The following is a 24,198-nucleotide window of genomic DNA, read 5'->3' on the forward strand; positions in this document are numbered from 1 at the left end:
AAAGCAAACAATTGAAAAGGTTTTGCTTCAGACAAGTGAAAGTAACGAAGTTAACTGGTAAGGAAAACATGACCAAACTTTCTCTACATGAAAATAACACTACGTACTACTGATACATTGATCCAGTCAAAAAAGGAAATCATTTCACAGGATATAAGCCACAGGAAAGAGGAAGTGGCCCTAAAATGTATGTGAGTGGACTGGCCTTATTAAGACTAGCTAATTTAGAGGGAACATGATATGGATTCAAATGCCTGAAAGCGGGTATATGTGGTGAGAGTAGTGGGTAGCTGTAATCCCAGCATTTGGGAAGCAGAGACAGGAGATAAACCATTTGAAGGCTACTAATACCAAAGAGCAAGAATTAAAACCAAAATGGGATGGAGATGGCTTGTCAGTTAAGAGTTCTGGCTGCTTTTCCAGAGAACCTGGGTTCAATTCCTAGGAAATATGTGGGAGCTTACAACTATCTGTAACTCTATGTTCTAAATGATCTGATGCATTCTTCTGGCCTCCAAAGGTGCCAGGCATGCATGTGTTATATAGACTAAAATATATGCAGGCAAAAAGCCAAACCAACAAAGAATATAGAAAACTAAATGGGAAGGGAGGTGGAGGGATGGCTCTGTGGATAAAATGCTAGCTGCCCTAGCACAACTTAAGAGATGATTCCCCTCTGGATGCCTCAAGATAAGCACAGGTGATTACTTTGAACTTAGAATAAGTGATGGATATGAAACAAACAAAAAAGATGATTCCCCAACACCAAATAAGAATACACCCCAGGAACAGGAACAGAAATAAATAGGATCCCAGAGGATTTGTCTAACCTAAAAGGGTTCACTAAGGTACCCTGTCTCAAAAATTGCAGTAGGGGTGGCATATACTTTTAATCCCAGCAGATGGATCTCTATGAATTTGAGGCCAGCCTAATAGTTTCAGAACACTCAAATCTATAACAGGGACACTACCCAGCCATCTGCTTGGAAAAAAAAAGTAACAGGACTGAGACTGCTCAGCAGTTAGCATGCCTGACTGCCCCCCCCGCCCCCATACATAAACACAAAATTTAAGAACATTTTTAAAAATAATGTAGAGGCCTGACAAGGTGGTACACCTCATTCAAGAGGTAAAGACAAGGGAATCTGAGTTAAGATTCTAGCCAGTGTGGTCTACATAGCAAGTGGGGCAGCCAAGGCTACAGAGACCCTCTCCAAAACAAACAAACAAACAAACAGTGGAGAACATCTATTTTAAACTCAGGTCTTACACACATACAAACATATGCATAAACTCCTTCCCCTTCAACACACATAACTGGAATTCACAGCATTCATTAGCATTCATGAATGCTCTAGTTTTAGTACTCAATACAAAAATAACTGTATTGTTGCTACAAAGTTTCCAAGTTGCCCACCAAAAAATGTAAACTGCTACTAGACTGAGAAGAAGAAATAGATGAGGAGACAGATATTACCTGTTATAACTAATAGATCTCCATGGGTTCAATTCAGATGTTGGGTATTATGTGACAAGTGGATGAGGAAGCAACAAAGGTTCCTCTAAAAGATAAACATCTCAAATTACAACAAACCTATTAATACTCAAAGCATTCCAGCCCAATTCATCCCATGGCTAGTTCTGCCCCCAGGAGCTAGGTTAAACTGGTCTAGAGCAGTAGTTTCCCTAGAAATGCAGAGTATTGTAGGTAGGAGTCTTCATGTCAGGCCTTCAGTTAAAAAAGTCAGTGTACATACACCCCTGTATTGCCAGCACTTGGGAGGCAGAGGCAGGAGAGTCTATGAAAAGATGAAGACAGTCTGATCTACATAGTAAGCTTTAGGACAGGCCATTGTAGAGACCCACCTCAATACCACTGAAGGGAGGGAGGGAGGGAGGGAGGGAGGGAGGGAGGGAGGGAGGGAGGGAGGGAGGGAGAAGAAAAGGACCATAATTTCTTAGCTGTATTGTAGCTGAGGTTCTATTTACAATGTGTGTGTTATGTATGAGTATCAAAGTTTACATACATGAAAGTCAGAGGACAACTTTCAGCAGTCAATTCTCTCCTTCCACCAAAGGCTCTGGGTATTGAGCTCAAGTTGTCAGTTTTAACCCACTCAAGCAGCTCACTGGCTCTTTCAGAACAGATTTAAAGACCTTTTAACTAAGTAGTCATTTAGAAATCAAACTCAGATACTCACCTCACACTGCAAATCAAGTAAACTGAAAAAATGTGGGAACAGAAAGAAGACAAGAATTAAACAATTACTGTTCTTGCAGAGGACCTGGAGATTCATTCCCAACAGCCCTGTGGTAGTTATAAGGGCTGGTAACTAGTTTCAGGGGATATGATACCATCTTTTCAGACTTAAGGGTAAAAGCATGCACATGGTGCATATATTATGATGTATATTAGATATACATACACAAAAGTATAAATTGTACAAAAATGCAAAAAGTGGATCTGGAGAGATGACTCAAGTGATGAGCACTTAGTGCTCTTGCAGAGGACCCAGCACCAGCACTCACACAGTAACACCAACCAGTTCCAGGGAATCTAATGACTTTATTCTGACCTGAGCGTATTAGGCATGAGCATGGTACATAGACATACATGCAGGCAAAACACTCATATACATAAAACAAAAAGGAAGAATATTCTTACATTCAAGTGCAAAAAACTTCCAATCCAAGACTGGTTACCTAAAAAGGCTCAAAACCCAGGTGACAGTATGTAGTTAAACTTTCTGACCTGAAAAACTATGAAGTATCAAAAAAGCTATCATCTATACCCAAGTCATACATACCAATTTACAAACAAGATGGAAGTTTAGACATGAAAAGATAAAAAGGCTAACTAAGCATGACCACACAGGCCTGTGACTCCTAACACTTCAGAGACTGAAGCAGAAGGTTAGCCTTGTTTACAAAGCAAGTTCAGGATCAGCCAGGGCTACAATCTCAAAAAACTACAAAGGGAAAAAAGTGGGTGGCACATTCCTACAATCCCAGTACTTCGTGGGCAGAGCCAGGATTTCAGTTTTAGGCTGGACTGGACTACATGGTAAGAAGTAAAACCCCGTGTCAATAGGCTCTTGAAAAATATATGTTTCATAACATAAAAATGTTATAAAAGCAGATGCAGAGGCAGACAGATCTTAGGAAGTTTGAGGCCAGCCTGGTCCACTTGTCAAGTTCCAAGACAGCCAGGGTTACATAGAGGAACCCTGTCTCAAATCACATATCATCCCCAGAAAGATGCTACTTCAGGCCTGCAAGCCCTCCACAGCTTGGTGGGTCAGCACCCTGAATTCCATTTGAACCAGGTATGGCCTGTCAGCCTTTACTTTCTCTTCTTTTGGAAGCTTTTCAAATTGAATATGCCATGAAGGCTGTGGAAACAGAAGCAATTAGGAAAAAATGGAAAGATGGCAGTGTATTTGGAGCAGAAAATTAGTTCTTTGGAAACTTTATGATGGCTCCAAATTTTTTTTAACATTGATTGGCATATTAGAACGACAGGAGCATGTTTACTGGCACATGCTCTTCCCTTAGCAGAAGCAACAACATCCAACTTTATATACTTTGGCTGCATCATTTCTCTAGATTATAAACATCTCTAAAACCAAGAACTGCAGATAAGAGCAGTCATGTATGTACATACTTATACACATTACGATGCTAACAGACCTTTGGGCTGCAGTTTAATGTTGGAATCTGATAGTGCAAATGACAGGACAGAGAGCTCTGTATGACTGACCTATAAGGAATTTCATTTGGCTACTGAGACTGTGCCACGGGCAAAGCTGCACTGACAGAAATAGAAAAGCTTAAAATGAAAGAAATGACCTGCCATGATGTAGTTAAAGAAATTGCAAAAATTATCTGTATCATACATGATGAAGGATAAAGCTTTTGAAATAGAGTTCACACAGTTCACAATAGGAAGTAGTAATCAGCCAGGAAAAAAAAAAAAACACTCAATATAGAACCTCTATCTTTTTTTTTCTGTAGACATATCTTTGGTTTTCTTTTTTAAAGAGCTTGTCTAGAGCACCCAAGCTTATTGATCCTCCCAAACTTCTGAGCCCATGTGCAAAAGAATCACAAGTGTACCCAACAACCAGCTCTCAAGATGGGATTCAATCAAGGGCCTTCCACATACTATACCATTGAGCTATATAACCCAGTCCAAAAACCATTTATAATCTATCAAGTTGAAAAAGATATTTAAATGTGGAGGTAGATGTTTATACAGTAACATTACTAACCCAGCAGATGAGAATGGACTGATTTCATTCAAGTGAAACCCTGACCCGCAATCCCAGCTCCAGTAGTAGTTATTTTGGCTGATGGTCAGAATTTCAAAAAGAGGCTGATGTAAATTAGCCTTCTTAAATACAAAACAGCACTGCTCATTCCCCCCTCACCTCCCAGACAGGTCTTGGACTGGCCTGGAACTCATTGTTCACTAAGGATAACCTTGAAAACCTGATCCTCCAGCCTCCATGCCCCAATGCTAGATTATAGGCATATATCCACTATATGTGGCAAAAATAATTTTTAAGGCACACCATTTTATGCTAGTAGAGATTCAGATACAGTGTGAAAATCACATTCTAAGGACTGAAAATACAGTAAAAGTCACTTCATCCCATACATCATTTTTTCCTGAGACAAGCTCTCAGTATATTACCCAGGCTAGTCTTGAATGGACAGACTCAAGGCAAATGCCAAAGTTTAATTTTGACAGTTCTGGGCTTGTATACTGTGAGAGCCCTTCACAACTGCATTACAATCCCAAACTCTGAAAAGGGGTCTTAAAAAAGTTGCATAGCCTGTTATCAAATGTGTGGTTCTCTTGCCTGCCTCATGCTCATGACTAGCCAGGATTATGGCTATACTATACTCAGATGTTTCCTTTTCCCTCTGGGCCACTCATACTCCACAGATGTGCCATGCTAGAATTCTGTTGGGACCTTTTCATTCCATTTTAATTCTTACACTGCCTCTCTAACTTTAAATTAAAATCTTTGATGTTTCTCCCCCCCCCCCCCCAGGATGTTGCTATGTAGCCCTGAAACCTGCTATGGAGAACCAGGCTGCCGGTTTCAAACTTGCAGCCATCACCCTACCTCTCTACCCACCAGCAAAAAATGTCTTGTCTGTATTAACAAGTCTTTAAATATATCACAATGTTCTAGTTTAGTTGAAGTCTGTAACTAAAAGTCATTTTCCTTCCCTTTTCCACACCATGGGTGGAACAGATTGGACTATACTGTACTAATAATAACGCTCTATACTAAATTCTGTACTATTGATTTTTCTAAGTTTGGTATCAATAGTCCTTACATTGTAAAATTCATCCCACATTGCCGTATTCCTGAAGCCAATTAAGCATGTTAGATATAGAAGAACTAAAGGAAATTAAGGCACACTCTTAGAACTTATTTGACTTGGCAACTTAGGTAAAACTTGTGGGAATAAAATGCTCACCTTACCATTAAGTCCTATACAGAAGAATCCAAATGGGTGGTATACTTATTCCAACAAACTGTCTTAGCTCATCACTACAGAGGGCATCATCTTTACTTCTAAGCTAGTTACCTGCTAAAAAGCCATTATTCCTGTCCCAAGATGTCAATCTCAAAGGCATCAGTTAGCTTGAGAAGGATAAGGTACAAGCATGACTAACCCTTTTATTTTTTATTATTATTAATGCAAAACCTGGACAAATCCATGAGACTTTCAAAATCCCCTCCCTCTCCAGAACCAACTGGTTATTTTTAGACATTCTTTTCCTGTTTCTAAATAAGATGTTCCTAACTTACCATTTGGCACACTTTTTAAAACTACCTTCCAATTTCTTTCTTTTATGGTTGGTCTCTCTACATACTGCTGGCTGTCCTAAAACTATCTAGACCAAGTTGACCTCAAACTCAGTAAGATCCGCCTGCCTTTGCTGCTCCAATTCTATAATCCAAGGCATGTGTAAACATACCCAGTTTAAGAGCATTGCTCTTATACACACTACCCAATTCATACTTCACCAGTTAAGTGAAAATACTGCCTCCGTGTACATTATGCACTGCCATGGATTCAATGTGTTGTGCATGTTTTCTTTCATTTACATTTGAAATGCCAATCAAGGTAGAGACCTTAGTAGGAAGTGATCAAATCATAACGGCAAAGCTTAAGAGATTAGAACTGCCTTTTATAAAGAAACCAGAGATCGATGGGCAGTGGTGGTGAACAACTTTAATCCCAGCACTCAGGAGGCAGATCTCTGTTGAGTTCAAGGCCAGCCTGGTCTACACAGTGAGTTCCAGGACAGCCATGGCTACACAGAGAAACCCTGTCAAGGGGGGTGGGGGAGGGGGAGGATTACTTCTATTGTGTTCATGTACCATTCTATTCGTACTTTGCTGTATTACCTCAAACTGAGACAAACCACTATTCCAACTGTCACTCTATACAGCCTAGACTAGCCTGGAAACTCCATTATTATGTACTGTTTATCCAGAGAGACCAGAATACACACAATCATTCTCTTTCAGCATCCTAAATGCCAAGATTATAGGTATACATAGTATATTTATATTTCTTGTAAAGTTTTTTCTTCTCTAATTAAAAAAAATCTGTACTTGATAATTCAACTTTTAAATCTCCAAAAGAACCTCTTATTTTTGAGACATCTCCTCCTTAAACTCACCTGCTTCAACCTAATCAGCCTGCTTATTCTCTAAATGAACTAGAGACTAGTTCTTGGACTGCACCACCATCATTCTGTGAAGTCAATCTTTATCTCAGTATGACCTCAAGCGCTGAGAAAACTAATTCCAACAATTGAAAATAGCTTTTCATTCCCACAGCACATATGATCTACACCTCTCACTATTCTTTCCCCCTTAAGTCTACATTAGTGTTAATGCATCAGGGTAAAGACGGCTGAACTTGGCATTACTCGAGTCAACCCTGCTTCTGAAGAGTCCTAAAAAACTTCAAAGTCATTCTTGGTCTAGTGTACAAGGTACAGCTCAGAGGAAGAGCATATTCTTGAGTCTTAATGAAAAGACCTTAGTGCCCAAAACAAACTGCCAATCACTACTTGAGAGCTCCCTGACTACCCTCATAGCATCTTTGAGCTACTTAGAAACCAGAATGGATCATGTCTTCAATACAAAATAGTGCAACCATTGCAGCCGCCCAGTCTCCTTCCAAGGACATACCAAATCTCTGTATACCCAAGACTGGGGAACATGTAGGAAGGAATAAGGCAGCTAATGGAGGCAAAGCGAGACTAGGCTTGATGCCCTTATTGATATGCATTCTTCTACATGCTCCATACATGGCAAACAGTAAAGTCCAAAGCAAGCTCACAGGTGTTCATTATGTTAATGAACAAATGAATAGCAGAAGAGTGCTAAGGAAGCCGTGTTTACCATTAAAGTCTTTTTTTCTTGAAACAGACTCCTGAGTCAGTCATGCCAGTACTACCCTGTCTACTTACACATTAGTGTAACCTCATGGAATGCTCACTCACTTCACTGGAAACTTACACTAAAATAAGTTCAAACCAGCCGGGCGTGGTGGCGCACGCCTTTAATCCCAGCACTAGGGAGGCAGAGGCAGGTGGATTTCTGAGTTCGAGACCAGCCTGGTCTACAGAGTGAGTTCCAGAACAGCCAGGGCTACACAGAGAAACCCTGTCTCAAAAAACCAAAAAAAATAAATAAGTCCAAACCACTTTAACACTGGAAATCAGTTGTATTCAGTTTCTACAAATTGTTGAGACAGGGCCTCATATAGCATAGGTTAGCCTCTAACTCTGGTTCTGAACCCGCAGCTCACAACCACTTTGTTAGAAGAACCTTCCGTTTCACAGGAGTCTCATCATCAGATATTTACATTGTGATTCATAACACTAGCAAAATTAGTTATGAAGCCTCAACAAAAATAATTTATGGTCGAGGGTCACAACATGGGAAACATGCATTAAAGGGTTTCAGCATTAGGAAGACTGAAAAACCACACGGCTCTTACTGGTTACATAGCTAAAAAAAAAAAAAAAAATACAACCTGGAACTCCTGCTCTCACCTCCCCAGTGCTAGACTACATAAGTACGCTACCATATCAGTAGTTCTGCAAGTGCTAGAGACCAGGCCCAGGGCTCCAAGCATACTGAGTATGTTATCAACAGAGCCACAGCAGCAGCCCCCACTTTTCAATTCAGTGTTTTCCCATTGCACTTTAGTTTCCCAGCAGGTCAATGAGTAGAAGACATTTTGCTTGCTGAACCACATTATGTAACATGGTTAGTACTTGAACTCTGATCACTTCACTTTCAAGTGCTGCTGAGACTGTATGCATCACATTCAGCCAAGAGCTTTCCCCTCCTTCATGCACACGTATGTGTGCCAGAGTGACAGGTGGATGTCAGAAGACACAGTATAGAGGCGGTTTCTCCACCAGGTGGGCTCCAAGTCATCAGGCTTGCCAACAAGCACTGTCTGTCTGAAGCAGAAAGCTAAGAGTTCAAAACCAGTCTGGGTACATACGTAGCAAAAGCATATCTTTCATTTAAAAAAAAAAAATCTCTGAGCCAACCCACACCTAAGTGATGAAAACATTGCTGAGCTGTTAAAGGAATCAGTCTCATAAAACAAAAAGCAAGATGATTCAGATAAATTTTCATCTCTCTGAATGTTCTCATAATGTAAAAAGTATAGCCTTTAGCCCTAATTACTCAGAAGGTGAGAGGCAGGAGGACCACCTGAGCAACATGGTGAGAAATCACCAAGGACTATTCTAACAAGCCAATAAAAACAATCCATTCAGACAGGATGCTCCATTTGTATGCAATTTTATCTTATTTTTGAGGTCGGGTCTCACTATGCAGCTCTGACTCTCCTGGAACTCAATCTGTAGACCAGACTGTCCTTGAACTCAAGAGATCTGCCTGTCTCTACTTTGCAAATGCTAGAAAAAAGGCATACACCATCACACCCAGATCTACGTGTTAGAGCTAAGCCAAAGGAATATACCAAAAATCCTGGCTCAGTCTATCTTACCTCTGCTTCTCACCCTGTCCCCACCGCAGCTCTAAACCCCAGGGCCTGGGTAACCATCTGTGACAGTGTCCTCAAGCCTGATGAGTCAACAGCTCTAAGTCACCACCTTCTGGGATGTGCTGTTCCCAACCGTCACATGGGAAACTCTCAGTGCATAACAGTAATCACATCCATCCATTAGAGAAGAGGAGACAACATAGGAGCGAACCTCTCCAAGAGAGTGGCAGAGAACCAACTCAGTCAGGAAGGAAAATTTTGCTTAGAAAAAGATTTCCTGGAAAAATTGAAGAACATATAATATACATCACCTAGCACAGGGTCTCACTACAAAAAAGTTACCTTTGTCCACAGAAAGCTGTCACAATCCCAGCCATGTATAAATTAGAATGAATCAACGAGACAGACAGAGCAGAGCAGTTAGTAGAAAAACTTGAAGTCACCCAAGACAAAGCAGCTCTTATCTCATCTTTATTTCATCTTTTATCTCTATCATATTTCCTTTTATCATTAATGAGCCCTTTACTAAAAGCATGCCTGACACAACATAGGTATCCAGTAGTGGTCAAATAAATGATTCTGAGACGAGGCCCTATATATGTTAAAATAAAACATAGAAAATAAACTGTTTCAATAAAAACATGACACTAAACAGTGGCTCCTCACTGAATCCAAATACTTGTCTTCACTGTTAAAGACTCAGTAAGTTTATCAAGGACTTACAAAGGACCCGCTGGGCCCTTTATACCTCATCTGAAGGCATTAAGTACAAGCTATGAGATGCTTGTGGAATGCAGTCTCTTGATTTTGGCAGAACTATAAATAGTGAAGTGCATCATGAGGTAGTTCTGGCCTATGGAGTAGCTAAATAACTCTGTGGGAGCCATACCTTCATTTTTCCCAAAGATGAAAGCTACCTCTTCTTCCTCAAACCTTCACCTTTTTCCTGAAAATAAGTCAAGGGAGATATGTTTACTGAGTGTTAACAGCAGATGCAAGTATACACAATGATTAATTCTCCAGCAAGTAAAGATCTACAGCTCTAAACCACTAGCTAACTGGCTTCAACAGAAGTAGACCAGTAGGAGATGTCTTCATTGAAACAGAGATGCCTACTTGAGTTCTGTAGAACCTCTTTTTTTAATTTAGTACCTAAAGTCATCTACTATTTTAAAAAGCAAAATTTAAAAACCTCAGTGTTAGCCAAAAGCTAAGTAGCTTAAACTTTAAACACTCCCCCATCTTCTGTTCAGGGTACAAATAAATAAAGAACCCAGAAACAAGCCCAAACAAGAACTTTCTCAAAGCACACATACCCTAATTTGAAAAACCATTTATTTCACTGGAAGGTGCTCCAAATTTCTAAGTCTAGTCTTTGGGCCAAAATAGAAAACTAGGAGCAGTGATTCTCAACAAGGTCACTCCCAAATCCAATACCCACTGACTGCAGTCAGGAGGAAGGGAGGAGACAGCACAGCCCCACCGGTTTCTGCATAGGAGGCATGCTGGGAGAGCAGAACTCAAAGGGGAAGCTACAGAAGAGCAAACAGGAGAACAGGAAATTGAGCAGGAGAGAGAATAGGAAAGAGAAAGAACTTAACAAGGTAAATTAAGGTCCACGGTTCCTGGGGACTGAATGCACAGAGCCGAGAACGTCCCGGAGATGGGGCACCACGAAGGGTGTATTCTCATGCACAACCGCAGCTTGGGATTTCAGCCCACACACATCCCACCTGAAAGAGAGCACAGTACAGGGGCTTTACAGCAAAGCTCAAAGGGCTTTCCCACTTAGAACTTCAAAGAACATCTCACAAAATCATACCTTGATAACTCACTTTTAAGTTTATTGTTCCCTTCCCTAGTATCAACAATTTCTAAAAATGAAAACAGCTTGAAGGTGAGAGAATCACTGGGAAGGCTAAACAGTCCCCAACAAAGGCCTTTCTCCAAAATTAAACAGCAAATCTTTCATGATAGTAGGAAGACATTCTATTACTTTCAATGTTAACAATATTAGCATTCCCAAAATAAGGTAATTCCACAAACTCATCAGAGAAAATAGAAAAAACAAAATCAAACAAACCAAAAAAACAGAAAGTTCCAATTAGCCCCTGGAGTAAAGAGTCAGCAAACAGTTTGACAGGATGTTTCAATATAAGAATTATTGCTAAGGACACTGAACATGTTTGAAAGTTTATACGTCAACTTGTAAAAGATGCAAGCTACATCAAATCCCTTAAGTTTCTCTTCCAGCACAATCCTAGTCAAATAAACCCAATAAGTAATTCCCTATCCATACATAGACCTGGGCAAGCCACACACCTTCTGCCTTAATATGAAAGATGACAAGATTAAGGATCCATGGCAATATCAGGAACACAGAAGGGCTCCTCAAAAGTAAAGGAAAATTACCAAGTACAACAGCAATCTCAAAAACAAATAAACAAACCTAAAGACCAAAGCTGACAAGAAGCATCAAAAGAGAATATAGTCAAAACAGAAGCACCACCATGGTGGTAAACACCTATAATTTCAGCACTCAAAGATTGAAAGTAGACTGCCAAAATTGTGTTCGAGGCCAGGTTATACTACAGACTTAGACCCTGTCATGGTCATGGTCATGGTCATGGTCAAATGGACAAAGGTGAAGTTGTTGAGTAATGCCCTTAATTAGATGAGGGAGTGATGTGCTCATGGCAAAGTTCCTAATCCTAGATTTCAACACTACCAATGAATAAACACAGGTATGCACACAGACTTATACTGCCATATTACCTTAAGAGGAAGATGTCAAACCCGGGGTCAAAAATTAAAAATCTGAATAAGAAGCTACAACACAAGAGAATAAAAGATAACAAAAGTAGACCCTTAAGACATGAAGCTACACTGAGCAGCTAATTGGACTTTGAAGTTGATGCCAGACTCCTTGCTCTATGAGAAGTATGTTTTCTACTATTTTCTGCCTCAGCTTTTCACTAAGTTCTTTAAATGACTAAGAGACCTTTGAGAATATGAGAAATATATTCAAGATTAAGATGATTTCATTTTGTAGATCTTCATAGAACTTGAACAATAATCACTTAACTAATTACAAGCTTTTTCTTAGTGGTCAGACCCTTTCACAGCATAATGGATCACAGCAACTCGAAAAAAACTAATGCCGCACAGCGAAGAAATTCTACAGACTCTGAGAAGGAGTACACCTAACCAAGTCTGAATATCTGGATCCCAGATCAAATTACCACATGCAGGTTTGACCCAAGATTCACCAGTATACCACTGTTTGTTCTTACAGACACAATTACAATGAGAATGACCCCCACTATTAAAAGCCATGGAAAAAATAGACACAAGAGCAAAGGATGTTTACCTCAAACTTCAGCATTTAAAGATGTGTCTGTAGACTGAACCATGTTAGTAACCTCACTCTAGCCCTGCAGCAGCAGCAAGCAAAGCAGCGTAATTGGAACCTTTTAGGCCACAGGAGGGATGGCAAAACCAACAGGTGACACCCCCCCACTCTCACCTCAAACTTTAAAAGGCTGAGTACCGCGCCCGATCCGCATACTGCTCCCGCTCATACCGGGCCATGTCGTACAGGGAATTCCGAGCAGCTGCTGAAGCTTGGGACAACTCACTGTCATGCCCGTAACCGTAGCCCTCTCCAACAGTGAGGACTGGGCCTGTAGCGCGACGCAGGGGGCTCCGATCCCGCCCGTAATATGAAGTAGAAGCTGCAGTACAAGCAGCAGCAGCTGCTGCTGCTGCTGCAGCTCCTGAAGGCGGCAACAGATGTCTATTGTAGGGATCGAGAGAGGTGGAGGTGAGGTGACTGGCCATGGCTGTGTTCTGGACTTGTGGCAGCTGAGACAAAGTCTGCTCTGCATAGTTACTATACGCAGAGGCAGCTGCAGCTGCCACTGCCTCATAGGACCGGGCAGCACGGCAGCGCTTGTAGTAGGCATCGAGCGCTCCGTACGTGTTGTTGTAATACAATGAATCCCCATAACTCATGGTGTAAGGCGTACGCACTGCTCCATATTGCTCATTATATTGCTCGGTCAAGTCTGCCACGCGGCCCGAACGATCTATTGGACACTCTTTGGACCAGTGCCCCTCTTTCCCGCACCGATAGCAGCCGCTCTGGTCTCCCATCCCGGGCGCGGTCCTAAGCCGGCTGGTGGACAACTGCACGTGCATTCGTTTGCCTTGAAGAAACAGACGCAAGAAGGGTTGCTATCACAAAGTAATAGCCCAGACCTCTACCCCAGTCACTGGTCACCTAAACAACTCTTGGTTTGGGGCAAATTGACAAAAAGACTTTCATTGGGGGAGGGGAAATTCCAAAATATGGACTTGGTATAAATGACCTTATTTCAAGCAAAGATCAAGCAGATGAAGAAGAAATATTATAATCACTAACACCAGCTTACTAAGAATTCTACTCCTACACAGAAGAGATTTCATCCACTGCCGACTGGACAAATACCTATCCCAGTGGCCCAATACAAAAGAAACTCAAACTAGAATGCTCCAATCTCTCAACTTCTATATCAAGACTGATTCCATTAAACAGGAAAAAAAAATTCTGAGCCACTGTTATGCATCAACACCCCAAAATCAGTTACCATCACTTAGGAATGATCGGGATTTGTTCCAAGTTGAGCCTGGGAGCAAGTTTCAAGCCAGATCTTTTGGAACAGCCATGAATTAAGGAAGTCTGGGGACACAAGGTAGAAGTGATCTTTTTAAATTGTTCTCTCTCATCTGATAATTAATCATCCTAATAGGGATTCTCCAAAATTTGACTCTCCAAGTCAGAGTCAAAAGGAAATTGGGCAGGCTGTCAACACATACACGCACAAGAAGTGCATTTTAATAAAAGACAAGGAAAGGCACAAAGAATAACCAATAATGTTAAGTGAAATAAACTGCTCAGAGTAGCAATTTAAGTGCTTTCTCGTATAAAAGAGAAGATGAAAAAAGCTGGACATGGTGGCACGTGCCTTATTTCCTAGCACTCTGAAGGCTGAGGCCAGAGGATGGTTAAGCTTGAACCCAATTTGAGTTACCTACAGCTTGTCTCAAAAACTAAGTAAGAATGTTAAATTCTAAGAAAGTGCTCCAAAAATGAAAAGTAGTTCTAAAAGCCATAATAAAAGAAAAGCAGTTAACTTTTAGGATTAAAATTAAAACTAAATTCTCAATCTTTCACCTAAGACACTAATCATGTCAACCAATTTACTGGCAAGTAAATTCAAAGGGGATCTGAATTCAGCAGAGCCTCCACAATGCAATGACAGCAGCGCACCGAACACCCATTTCAAAAGAGGTGAACAGAGAGAGGGGCGTGAAGGAGGACGCAGAGGTTAAGATCACTCACTGGCTGCTCTTCCAGAGAAGCCAGGTTCTAACCAGCATTCACATGGCAGATCACAACCACCTGTAATTCATTTCCAGGGTATCTGACACCCTCTTCTAACAACACACACAGTGCCAGGCATACATGTGGTACAAATACAAACATGTAGGTACTGATTACAAAATTTAAAAAAACAAAACAAACAAACAAAAAACAAAAACAAAAAAAAAAAAACATTTTTTTTTCCCCCAGAAAAAGGTAACAAGAGTCAGGTAGTAGTGACACACGCCTTTAATCCCAGCACTGGGGAGACAGAGGCAGGCATATCTCTGAGTTCAAGGCCAGCTTGGTCTACAGAATGAGTTCCAGGGCAGCCAGGACTACAAAGAAACCTTGTCCGGGGAGGGAGGGGCACAAAAAACAGTGACTAGAAAGATGGGTTTTCCAGCAGCAGAGAAAGTGATAAAATAATCTCTCATGCTAAATCAAAACTATATTCTAAAAATTAGAAAAGGAGGCAGAGGAACAAAACACAAAACCAGTGAATCTCAATAAATGTAGGCTACAGATCAAAAGAAGATAGGCAATTAGTATGCACAAACCATAACAACTACGCTGGCATGTGCCCAGGAGACTACTTTTTAGTACATAACAAATTAGAGCAAAGACATGCAGCCAAGAAACCAACAGACACATTTAAGACATGAAAGTATTTCATAAATGCCCTGATCTAATAATTTGTGGACTCTAGTGTCCAAAAAGGGAACTAAATCTTTTATAATTTTCTTCAAGTAGGCAAACAAAAAAAAATATATACTAGATTATAATAAACTGAAAGGGAAAAGATCAGTCAGGTAAATAACATTACTTACACAAAGTTTTAATCATTTAATTATTAATGATTATAATTTAATTATTAAGAAATGAAACAGGAATGCTAGGGGCTTGGGGGACACACACCTAGAAGAGGCTGAAGGCAGAAAAATGGCTTGAGCCCAGGAGTTTAAGGCCAACCTGGGTAATATAAATGAAGAAAGGAGGGGAGAAGAGATTGTCTCCAGCTGTGGCTCAGCAGCAGAATGCCCTGGGCTCCATCCATCTCTAACACCACTTTCTAAAAATATATTAAGGGAAATAGTGTAAAATTAGCCAGTCACAGGTCAACATCAGAGCCAGAGTTTAGGATACCCAATTACAAGAACACGTCCTCAAAACACACCACAGGTCGCCCTTACACACAGAACGGCCACAAGCACACACTTTGTGATTGAAATGCTAAAAAGCCTCTAAAAACTAGGTACCATACCACAGCCCTCCACAAAAAGCAGTCTTTGCTTCCAATTAAGTTGTTGACAAAATAATTCTCAGCTTCCAATTAAAAGAGAAAAGCAAACTAGACCTGAGAGACCTGTGACATTTTTAATAATACACAGCAATACCCATGACACAGGGCATTTGTCACAGGGGGTGGAGAGTCAGACTCTCAGAAACATTTAAGGAAAATGAATAAAGATGGCAGTAAAGCACTATTCAAAAGTAGTACTGAACAAAGAACTAGCCACTACTTTGTGTCAAAACAGCCAGAACCCAAGTCTGAAATATAGTTCTAGGGGTCTATGCATTCACAGTATGTACATACACACCACACACTCAAGCACACACATAAAGTTTTATGTGTGTGTGTGTGTGTGTGTGTGTGTGTGTGTGTGTGATTTAAAGAAAAGAAATACAGTTATAGGTCTGGTGGGATGGCTCAGCAGTTAAGAGCACTTCCTGTTCTTCCAAAGGTCCTGGGTTAAATTCCCAGCACCTGTATCATTTCCTGGCTCACAACTATCAGACTCTAGTTCCAGGAGGGGATCTGACACCCTCTTCATTTGCACTCTAGAGGCCACATACACAAATCTTTCAAAATCTTTGTGTGTGGGCATATATTTTCTTCTTCGTTCTTTTTTTTTGTTTGTTTAAAGAAACATAGCTATGAGTTACAAGACTACGCTATGATATGCAAGTTCAAAAACTGACTCTTGGAGCCTAAAAGGATGAGAGGAGTTGAAAGTTCAGCAGGCAATTCAACCAAGTGTTTTGGGTTTTTTTTGTTTGTTTTCTTGAGACAGGTTTCTTTGGGTAGCTTTGGTTGTACTAGAACAGGCTGGCCTCGTTCCACCTGCCTCTGACTCTCAAGTGCTGGGACTATTTAAAGGCATTTGCCACCATCACCCAGCTTCAACAGTCTTTTAAATGCCGCTCTTGACAAGAAACTTTTAATCTTAAAACAAAATACCTCCCAAATCAAATGATAATGCACATCAGCACCCAAGCTGCCCTCCACGCACGCACAATTCCGCTGGCCAGGACTCCATGCACATATAAACTAGCCCAAGATGTCTAAATCAATCGACCCCTATATGCACATGGAACCAACCGGAAGACATGCCATTACTGCTCCAAATCCCAATGCCTCCTCCCTAAATTCTTAAAAAATTACAAAAATAAATAAAAAGAAATCAATCTTCTAAGTGGTTTTTCAAATATAACTCCTTGGCACAAAAGTAGAACAAAATTAAATAGAGCTACAACTTTTGAAGCTCATTATTTGTACTGAAAAAGAACTGAGACAAGAGGGTAAGTTCAACCCAGAATTCTGTCCCTATAAGTGTCCTTTTCTTCTGATCTCCCTCTATCAAGTGCAACACAACAGTGATCCTGTGCTGTGCTGAGCCAATAAAAGCCAGAGGCAAGCACTTTGCAATGGGCGACGGTGGGGGCTGGGGGCTGGGGCCCAGCAGGTGAAGTCTTCAGAGAAAGGACTTCAAAACAGGCTCAAAGCCTTAAAGGGCTCAACATAAAAGCCAAGCTCTTTTCCCCCCTCTAGACCATCATTCTCCATTTTATGAAATTTATTGCACATATTTTGCATTGTTTCTGAAAGCTTCACAAAAAAGAGGGTCAGTGGACTATTCCACAAGTAAAAGAAGCCCTTGTCACCTAACTACCTGAGTTCCATCCACGGGACCCACATGGTAGGAGAGAACATGAAAACACACACACACACACACACACACACACACAAAAGCTTTTGTTCAAGTGTATCACTGATCCTTCATCAGCCAGCAAAATCCTTCCATCCCAATGCCTTCCTTTTCTCAACCAATTCATTCCTAACAGCCTTGTACTGAGCACTCCAAAAGAGTGATTCACCTTGAAACTCTGTGTTGTCGAGGCCCCTGATGGCCTCCACCGCATCCTCTGCCCGCTCCATGTGTACAAAGGCATAATCTTTCACGATGTCACATTCGATGACTGGGCCGTACTCCTCAAACTTGGCCCGAAGCTCTTGGTTGGTACAAGTGGGGCTGATGTTGCCCACGTGTAACTTGGTTGAAGCTTTGCTCTTATTCTTGCTGGCTTCCACATTGATGTTCACTCCGTGCAGCTTGTAGTGGTGCAGGTTGCGTATGGCATCCTCAGCGGCCGTCTTGTCCTCTATGTGCACAAAGCCATAATTCTTAATGATGTCACATTCCAGCACCTTCCCGTACTGCTCGAAGAGTGAGCGGATCTCCTGCTCTGTGGCCTCCCGGGGCAGATTTCCAATGAACAGCTTCACCATCTCCACACAGCCTGCAAGTAGAGAAACAAGATTTTTAGGAGAAGACCTCAAGTCCATAGCAACTGTTAAAAAAAGGGAAAAAAAAAATCAAATAAATAAATGGCTCCCATCATCTCCTTTCACTTTAGCACATAGTCCCAAAAGTTTTCTCCTACAGGCATGCTCTTACATCTCCAATCAGTAACAAATGTGGAGTTCAACAAGAGCCTGCTTCTATTTCTCACAAGAAGTTCTATAAAGAGGAAAAATGTAACAAGGCAGACTTTTGTAGACAAAGGGGATTTTGCGGTGTGGCTCCAACCTACAGCACGGTACATTATAGGCAAGTATTCCGCCACTGAGTTACACTTCCCCTGCCCCAGACAAAGGAATAACGCTCTAAGTTTTCAGCATAAATAAAAAAAATGCTACAGGTACTGAGAGCTACTCACTTTGACATTTGAAAACAAGATTCTAACTACTAGACTTGCTAATTATAATTACTTCAAATTAGCTCTTCCTCTCTTAGCAACCATTTCCGGAAAAGTGGGAATTTCACTCGGAGTAGTGAGTTCCGGGATCAACCAGATAAAAAGCAGGGAAATATAGAAAATGCCCGAGTAGGAGGAGTCCTCTGGGGTGGGGGTGGGGGTGGGGCATGTCATTACAGGCTCCTACAGAAGAACTGGTCAAAGACTGGTGCTACAGTTTGGTGAGGAAGCCAACAATGCCCAGGGCATGACAGATTCTCCAGCCTAAATCTAAGATTTATCTAGGTGGAAACCCCAAAGAAGATTGAGCAAAGCAGAGGGTAAGGTGGACAAAAGAAAGCTATTCCGGGAGTAGAGAACGAGGACTTGGAGGAAGGTTGTTTCAGGCTTACCGCACTAAGTCGAGGACCGATGTCGGCTCTCAGGGACGGGTGCGCAGACCGCAACCCCACTATGCCAACCCTGACACCCACCGGAGTCAGGTAAGTTTTTTTAACAGAGAAAAGAACACAGTGGAAGAACGTGGAGTATCTCACCGCATGGATACCTGCAGGTCCTCCTCCTTGCAGCGCGGACGGTTCTGACAAAACGCTAAAATGGCGGCGGCCACAGCAGTGACTCTGGGTAGAAAGAGGGGTGAACCTACCCACCGGATTGGCCGTTCGGTAAAGTAAAAGGCTGGCGTTCCCGGAGATCCTCTTCCTGATTGGTTACCCGGAACGCCAATTACCTGAGAGGCCAGGAAGAGGTGGAAACGTCAGTAACCTGGACCTTTTATATGAAAGCCAATGAGCACCCAGCCTAGTGAAACTGAAGCCACTGATTGGGCAAGAGGTCCATCTGAAGGTGGAGCTAGAAACGCGGAATTCTTCAAAGCGCGGCCAGCCATTAGGCAGAATGAACAAGGTGCCGTGCGTCAGTGGGGCAACCTGTAGCTTCGTGGCTCCCAACTTTGTTAAGCTTTCACATTTTGTCACTTACACGTGCACATCCTGACAAAATTCAAGTTCTGTCACCACAATTCCGCACCGGTCCCTAGCTGAGCGTCACCACGCCCCGCAACGTGGATATTGCATCAGTCAACCTACCCAGACCTCCCGGCGATAGCCAAGCTCCCGCCCCTACTTAAAAAGCAACCCCCACTTTCCAATGTAGTCCTTCTGAGTCTCAAGTTACCAAAATTATAAGTATCTTTATGTAATTTTAAAACTCTAAAACAGTCAGTGGATCCAGCTTCGATAACAGTTCAATGGCCCAGACAATAGGGTGGTCAGAGACGTAGGAGACACAGGGGTTAAGGTTCCCTTTAGGAAACAGCCTCCCACCTCCCCAAAAGGTGTGAAAAACAGAGATTGAAAATCGACACCCCATCCCACCCCAACTTCACCCCGCCAAGAGAAGAAACAAAAAACAAAACAAAAAACGGGAACAGCAATTTTTGATTTTGTTTGGTTTTATTGGGCTCCATTAGCCAAAACTAAGTTTAAATTCCCTAAAACTGACCTTGGAAAAAAGGCTTGTGACAATCAGCTGTAAACAAGTACAAACGAACATTCTTCACAGGGTCCAAATTCCCTCATCACATTTTTCTCACCCACTGGCTGCTTCACATAATCCCATACTCATTGAGCAAGCAACTTTAGTCATGACCCTCTGCAACGCAGCTTCTTAAGATGGAGATAACCGGGAAAGGTGCTGAATGGAGAACTTAAAGGTGAACAGGCAGAAAGCAGGGGGAACTTCATGAGAACAGGATGATTGGGAGTAAAATAACAAATAGAGCATACTACCTCCCAAAACTGCCACAAAAGAAAGAAAAAGTCAAACAAAAGGCAGAGACAGAAAATAAGCTACTGGATTCTATAGCAGAAAATTAGTCTATAATTTAAGGCTAGGAAATAGGCCCCTTAAAAAGTAACAATATGACATTAAATATGGCCATGGCTTCATTCTGCAGCACCTGAGACTGAGTAAAAGCCACCTGAGATCTGTAATACAAGTTCTGCTGTCCTGCACAGGCCCTTTCAGAGGGGATCTAAAATGCACAGCCACATCTCAATATGCACCCAGAAATGCATAGGGTATAGAAATCATTTTCTCTCAGTTTAATCATCTTTCTTATGCCAAAATTCCTGGAGGTTGGGGTTACAGTAGCAAACAAGACCAATTCACTCCACTAAACTGGACTGGCTCCCGGTCTGAAGGGGAAGAGCCTGCTAACAAGCCAAGGGAACCACTATCCCCACAGTGTGCAGACAGACAGACAGCCCTCACCCTGTGACCAATCCCCAAGTGGAAATAGTCTCCAGACAATACCACCGCTGGAGTTAAATGCCAGACGGTCTATACAGCAAGTCCCAAGCTTGCCAGGCCTATATAGTGTGACTTGGTCTAAAGGAAAAACCGGGGACGGGGATCCAAGCTTCGTGGTCTAACAAACCTACCCATCCAGTCTCCTTAGTTATTACCAGCCCTCCAGATAGACTGGCTTTATTGTCTCTACCTATTCAGAATACATTATTCAGGCCAGGCCTGTTGGCGCACACCTTTAATCCCAGCACTTGGGAGGCAGAGGCAGGCGGATTTCCAAGTTCCAAGCCAGCCTGGTCTACAGAATGAGTTCCAGGACAGCCAGGGCTACACAGAGAGACCCTGTCTCGAAAAAAAAAAAAAAAAAAGAATACATTATTCTTTCTTCAGATTTTTTACTGGCCAATCCATCTAAAGGCATGACTTATAACTATTTACTTTCACAAATAATATACTATCACTTGAAACTCTATCTTGTTCACTTCCTATATTATATGGCCTCAATGTTGGAACTACCCTGATAACATGAAAGACACTCAAATACTTGTTAACTAAGAAACTCATGTATGAGATAACTTTTTGATAACCATAAGGAAGGGACTGAATTTTCACTAACATAGATATGCTGCTGGTTGAAAAGGTCCTGCCTAGCAAGGACCTGGGTTTGTTCCCCAGCAACATGGCAAAAAATTCACAGATGCCTCCCTCCCCTGATCTCAAACTCAGGATCCTCCTGCCTTAGCCTTTCTCATGCTAGGAACATAGGTATGAACTAACACATTCATCTAATAACTTACACTTTTAATAAGTAACTAGCTTCTAGTCCAGAAATGAGTTAAAAGCTGACAAAGGTTCGAACTAAAACCCAGTATCCTTCAAGGATAACCAAGTGTGCCAACTCCAACCCCACTGCCAGCCATGCCACCTCAATCCCCTTCTCTTCTGGTACTGTAAACTTTATTTTCAGTAAACAAAGACTGTGATCCTAGGACACATACTGAAGGGGGAGCACCAAAATGGGTGTGATCTAGGATCTTAAGCAATGACTATGTACTACTACGACAGCAAAAACTTAAGATTGTAATGTGACTTAAATGTGCTGTAGTCATACCTATACCCCAAGTCTTCTGCACAACTAAGCACTTCACGGGGTCATCTCGGTGTACCCAGATCTGATGTCTTTTCATGTGTATGTGTGTGAACCTGAGTGCAGCCTGTGTAGGGCCTACAGAGGGCATTGGATGCTCTAAAGCTGGAATTAAGATCTGAGCTACCAAGTAGGTTCAGAGAACCACACCCTGGAGGAGAAAGCACTCTAAACCAAAGAGTGCTGAGACGAATTTAGTCCTCCCATCACTTGTCACGTGCTCATTCACCCTGTCCAGCATGACTATGGATAATAATCACAATTACAAGAGGGGTAAAGAGGCGGGCGTGGTGGCGCACACCTTTAACCCCAGCACTCAGGAGGCAGAAGCAGGAGGATTTCTGAGTTCGAGGCCAGCCTGGTCTACAAAGTGATTTCCAGGACAGCCAGGGCTACACAGAGAAACCCTGTCTCGAAAAACTCAAAACAAAACAAAACAAAACAAAACAACCCAAGAGAAGTAAAGACATTTTGGTTTCCATGGACATTAACATATAAAAATGACTTTTAACCAGGCAGTAGCAGCTCACTCCTTTAATCCCAGCATTTGGAAGGCAAAGGCAGGCAGATCTCTGAGTTGGAGGACAGCCTGGTCTAGAATGAGTTCCAGGACAAACAGACAGGGCTACACCCTGGGGGGAGAAACGGGGGGGGGGGGGGGGACTTTTTTGGTAATAAAATTATCACCTCTTTGCATTTCTGAGCCCAATGATTTAAAAAAAAAAGACGACTTTTAAGCAGCACTTAGAACCATGATCATTGTCAGATAAGGAAGGCTACAATTCGGTTGGCAGAGTGCTTCCTAACATGCAGGAGGCCTAGTCATTCCAATCCTGAACACCACATACACTGGACATGGTGGATTGCCAACAATACTAGCACTTGGGATATGAAGACAGAAAGATGGATTTCAAGGTCATCTTCAGCTACATATGGAGTTGGGACACCGACCAACTTGACACAGAAGACCCTGTCTTAATAAAATAAAATATAGTATGACAAAGAAAAGGCTGATTATGGTGGTGCATACCTTTAATTACAGCACTCACCAGACAGAGGCAGGCAAACAGCTGAGTATGAGGTGAGCCTGATCCACACATTGGATTCCAGGCCAGCCACTGCTACATAATGATACCCTGTCTCACAAACTTAGACAGAAAAAAAAATGCTGGTTGACAAAATGAGGCAGAAGTCCTGACTGGCCAATAGTCACACAGCGAAGAGGCAGCAGAGAGCCAGCATTCAAATTCAGCAAGCCAGAGGCAAGTCTCAAGTTTTTCTCTAGGTTAAACAAGACTGAGTTCCCAGTACTGCCATCTCAAGCTTCCCACACAGTTTCAAATGACTCAGAGTTAGACCAGAAATCACTTGTAAGAAATTTTCTTCTGGAAACTCTCATTTAACATCATTTAAAAATAGAATTTAGGTAACTATCTAGCTCCCCATGTGCTGTCTTCTATGAAAGAACATTACTCCGTCCAGGAGTGGAGGCTTGCACCTTTAATCCCAGCACTCGGAAGGCAGAGGCAGGCAGATCTCTTGTGAGTTTGAGGCCAATCTGGTCTAAATGGTAAATTCCAGGATAACCAGTACTGTTACACAGACAGATCTCAAATAAATAAATAAACAAATAATAAAAATAATAATAAAATAAAACTAGTGCATAAATCTAGGGAAGGTGTTTTCACTATGACTTTATGCAGTCATGCTGTTCTGTTGTCCACTGACTTGGCTTGATAGACAAAATGCCTGAAGGACCAGCAGATGTGCAAGGACTTTTGACAAGCTGCGGGGTGGGAGGGTTGTGTACAGTACAGGAATTAGAAACATAGCACAAGGGAAAACAAAAACAAAAGCCGGGCTGGTGGTGCACGCCTTTAATACCTTGTGCTATGTTTCTAATCAGTGGACAGGCGGATTTCTGAGTTCCAGGCCAGCCTGGTCTACAGAGTGAGTTCCAGGACAGCCAGGGCTACACAGAGAAACCCTGTCTCAAAAAACAAACAAACAAGAAACATAGCACCTCTAGAGACTGGGACCTCACTGATAAGTCTCATTTCTATTGCAAGAAACAGAACAGCTGGCCACCCGAAAGAATGTTTTAAAAGCCACCCTCAGAAGAGAGCAGACTGACAAGGCCTCTATGCAGTATTGTTCCAGGAATAAACCAACAACGTCTCCAATATGGCCAAGGTATACAAGTGCCGTGTAGAAGCTGAATGACCTG

The 24,198-nt window shown here is 41.9% G+C and overlaps 2 protein-coding genes and 1 pseudogene across 8 annotated transcripts in view; 1 reads left to right on the plus strand and 2 right to left on the minus strand.

Annotated features, from left to right (window-relative positions):
* Gm21992 (predicted gene 21992) overlaps positions 1-24,198 on the minus strand; it is a 68,722-nt gene that overhangs the window by 31,853 nt on the left and 12,671 nt on the right. The window contains exons 2-4 of one of the 3 annotated variants that reach the window (NM_001290127.1): positions 17,633-18,055; positions 12,596-13,277; positions 9,528-10,802 (exon numbers count right to left, since the gene is read on the minus strand). In NM_001290127.1, coding sequence (NP_001277056.1) covers positions 12,604-13,277; positions 17,633-18,055 — 1,097 coding nt within the window. In that variant the 3' untranslated portion in view covers positions 9,528-10,802; positions 12,596-12,603. Of the gene's footprint in view, positions 1-9,527; positions 10,803-12,595; positions 13,278-17,632; positions 18,056-19,050; positions 19,245-24,198 lie in introns of those variants that run through there. The other 2 variants (NM_001290128.1, NR_157185.1) reach the window with 2 other exon arrangements.
* Positions 3,307-3,932, plus strand: Gm19103 (predicted gene, 19103; annotated as a pseudogene).
* Rbm4 (RNA binding motif protein 4) lies at positions 9,528-19,244 on the minus strand. Of its 5 annotated transcripts, none has more exons than NM_001290123.1 (4): positions 19,062-19,244; positions 17,633-18,055; positions 12,596-13,277; positions 9,528-10,802 (listed from the first exon to the last, which is right to left on the minus strand). In NM_001290123.1, exons 2-3 carry the CDS (start codon positions 18,042-18,044, stop codon positions 12,604-12,606), a joined length of 1,086 nt encoding a protein of 361 aa, NP_001277052.1. In that variant the 5' UTR covers positions 18,045-18,055; positions 19,062-19,244; the 3' UTR covers positions 9,528-10,802; positions 12,596-12,603. The 5 variants fall into 5 exon arrangements, with proteins under 5 accessions (NP_001277052.1, NP_001277051.1, NP_033058.2 ...); NM_001290122.1 differs by having other exon boundaries at positions 19,051-19,244; NM_009032.3 differs by having other exon boundaries at positions 18,907-19,136.

Source organism: Mus musculus, chromosome 19, assembly GCF_000001635.26.
Source record: "Mus musculus strain C57BL/6J chromosome 19, GRCm38.p6 C57BL/6J".
Lineage (NCBI taxonomy): Eukaryota > Metazoa > Chordata > Mammalia > Rodentia > Muridae > Mus > Mus musculus.

Bases quoted from the DNA above. Each gene is read 5' to 3' on its own strand.
- Rbm4 (NM_001290123.1), bottom strand. From the start codon at position 18,044: ATGGTGAAGCTGTTCATTGGAAATCTGCCCCGGGAGGCCACAGAGCAG. The intron at 13,278-17,632 runs GTGAATCACTCT...TGTTTCTTCAAG, and splicing joins CGACAACACAGAGTTTCAAG to GCAAACGAATGCACGTGCAG.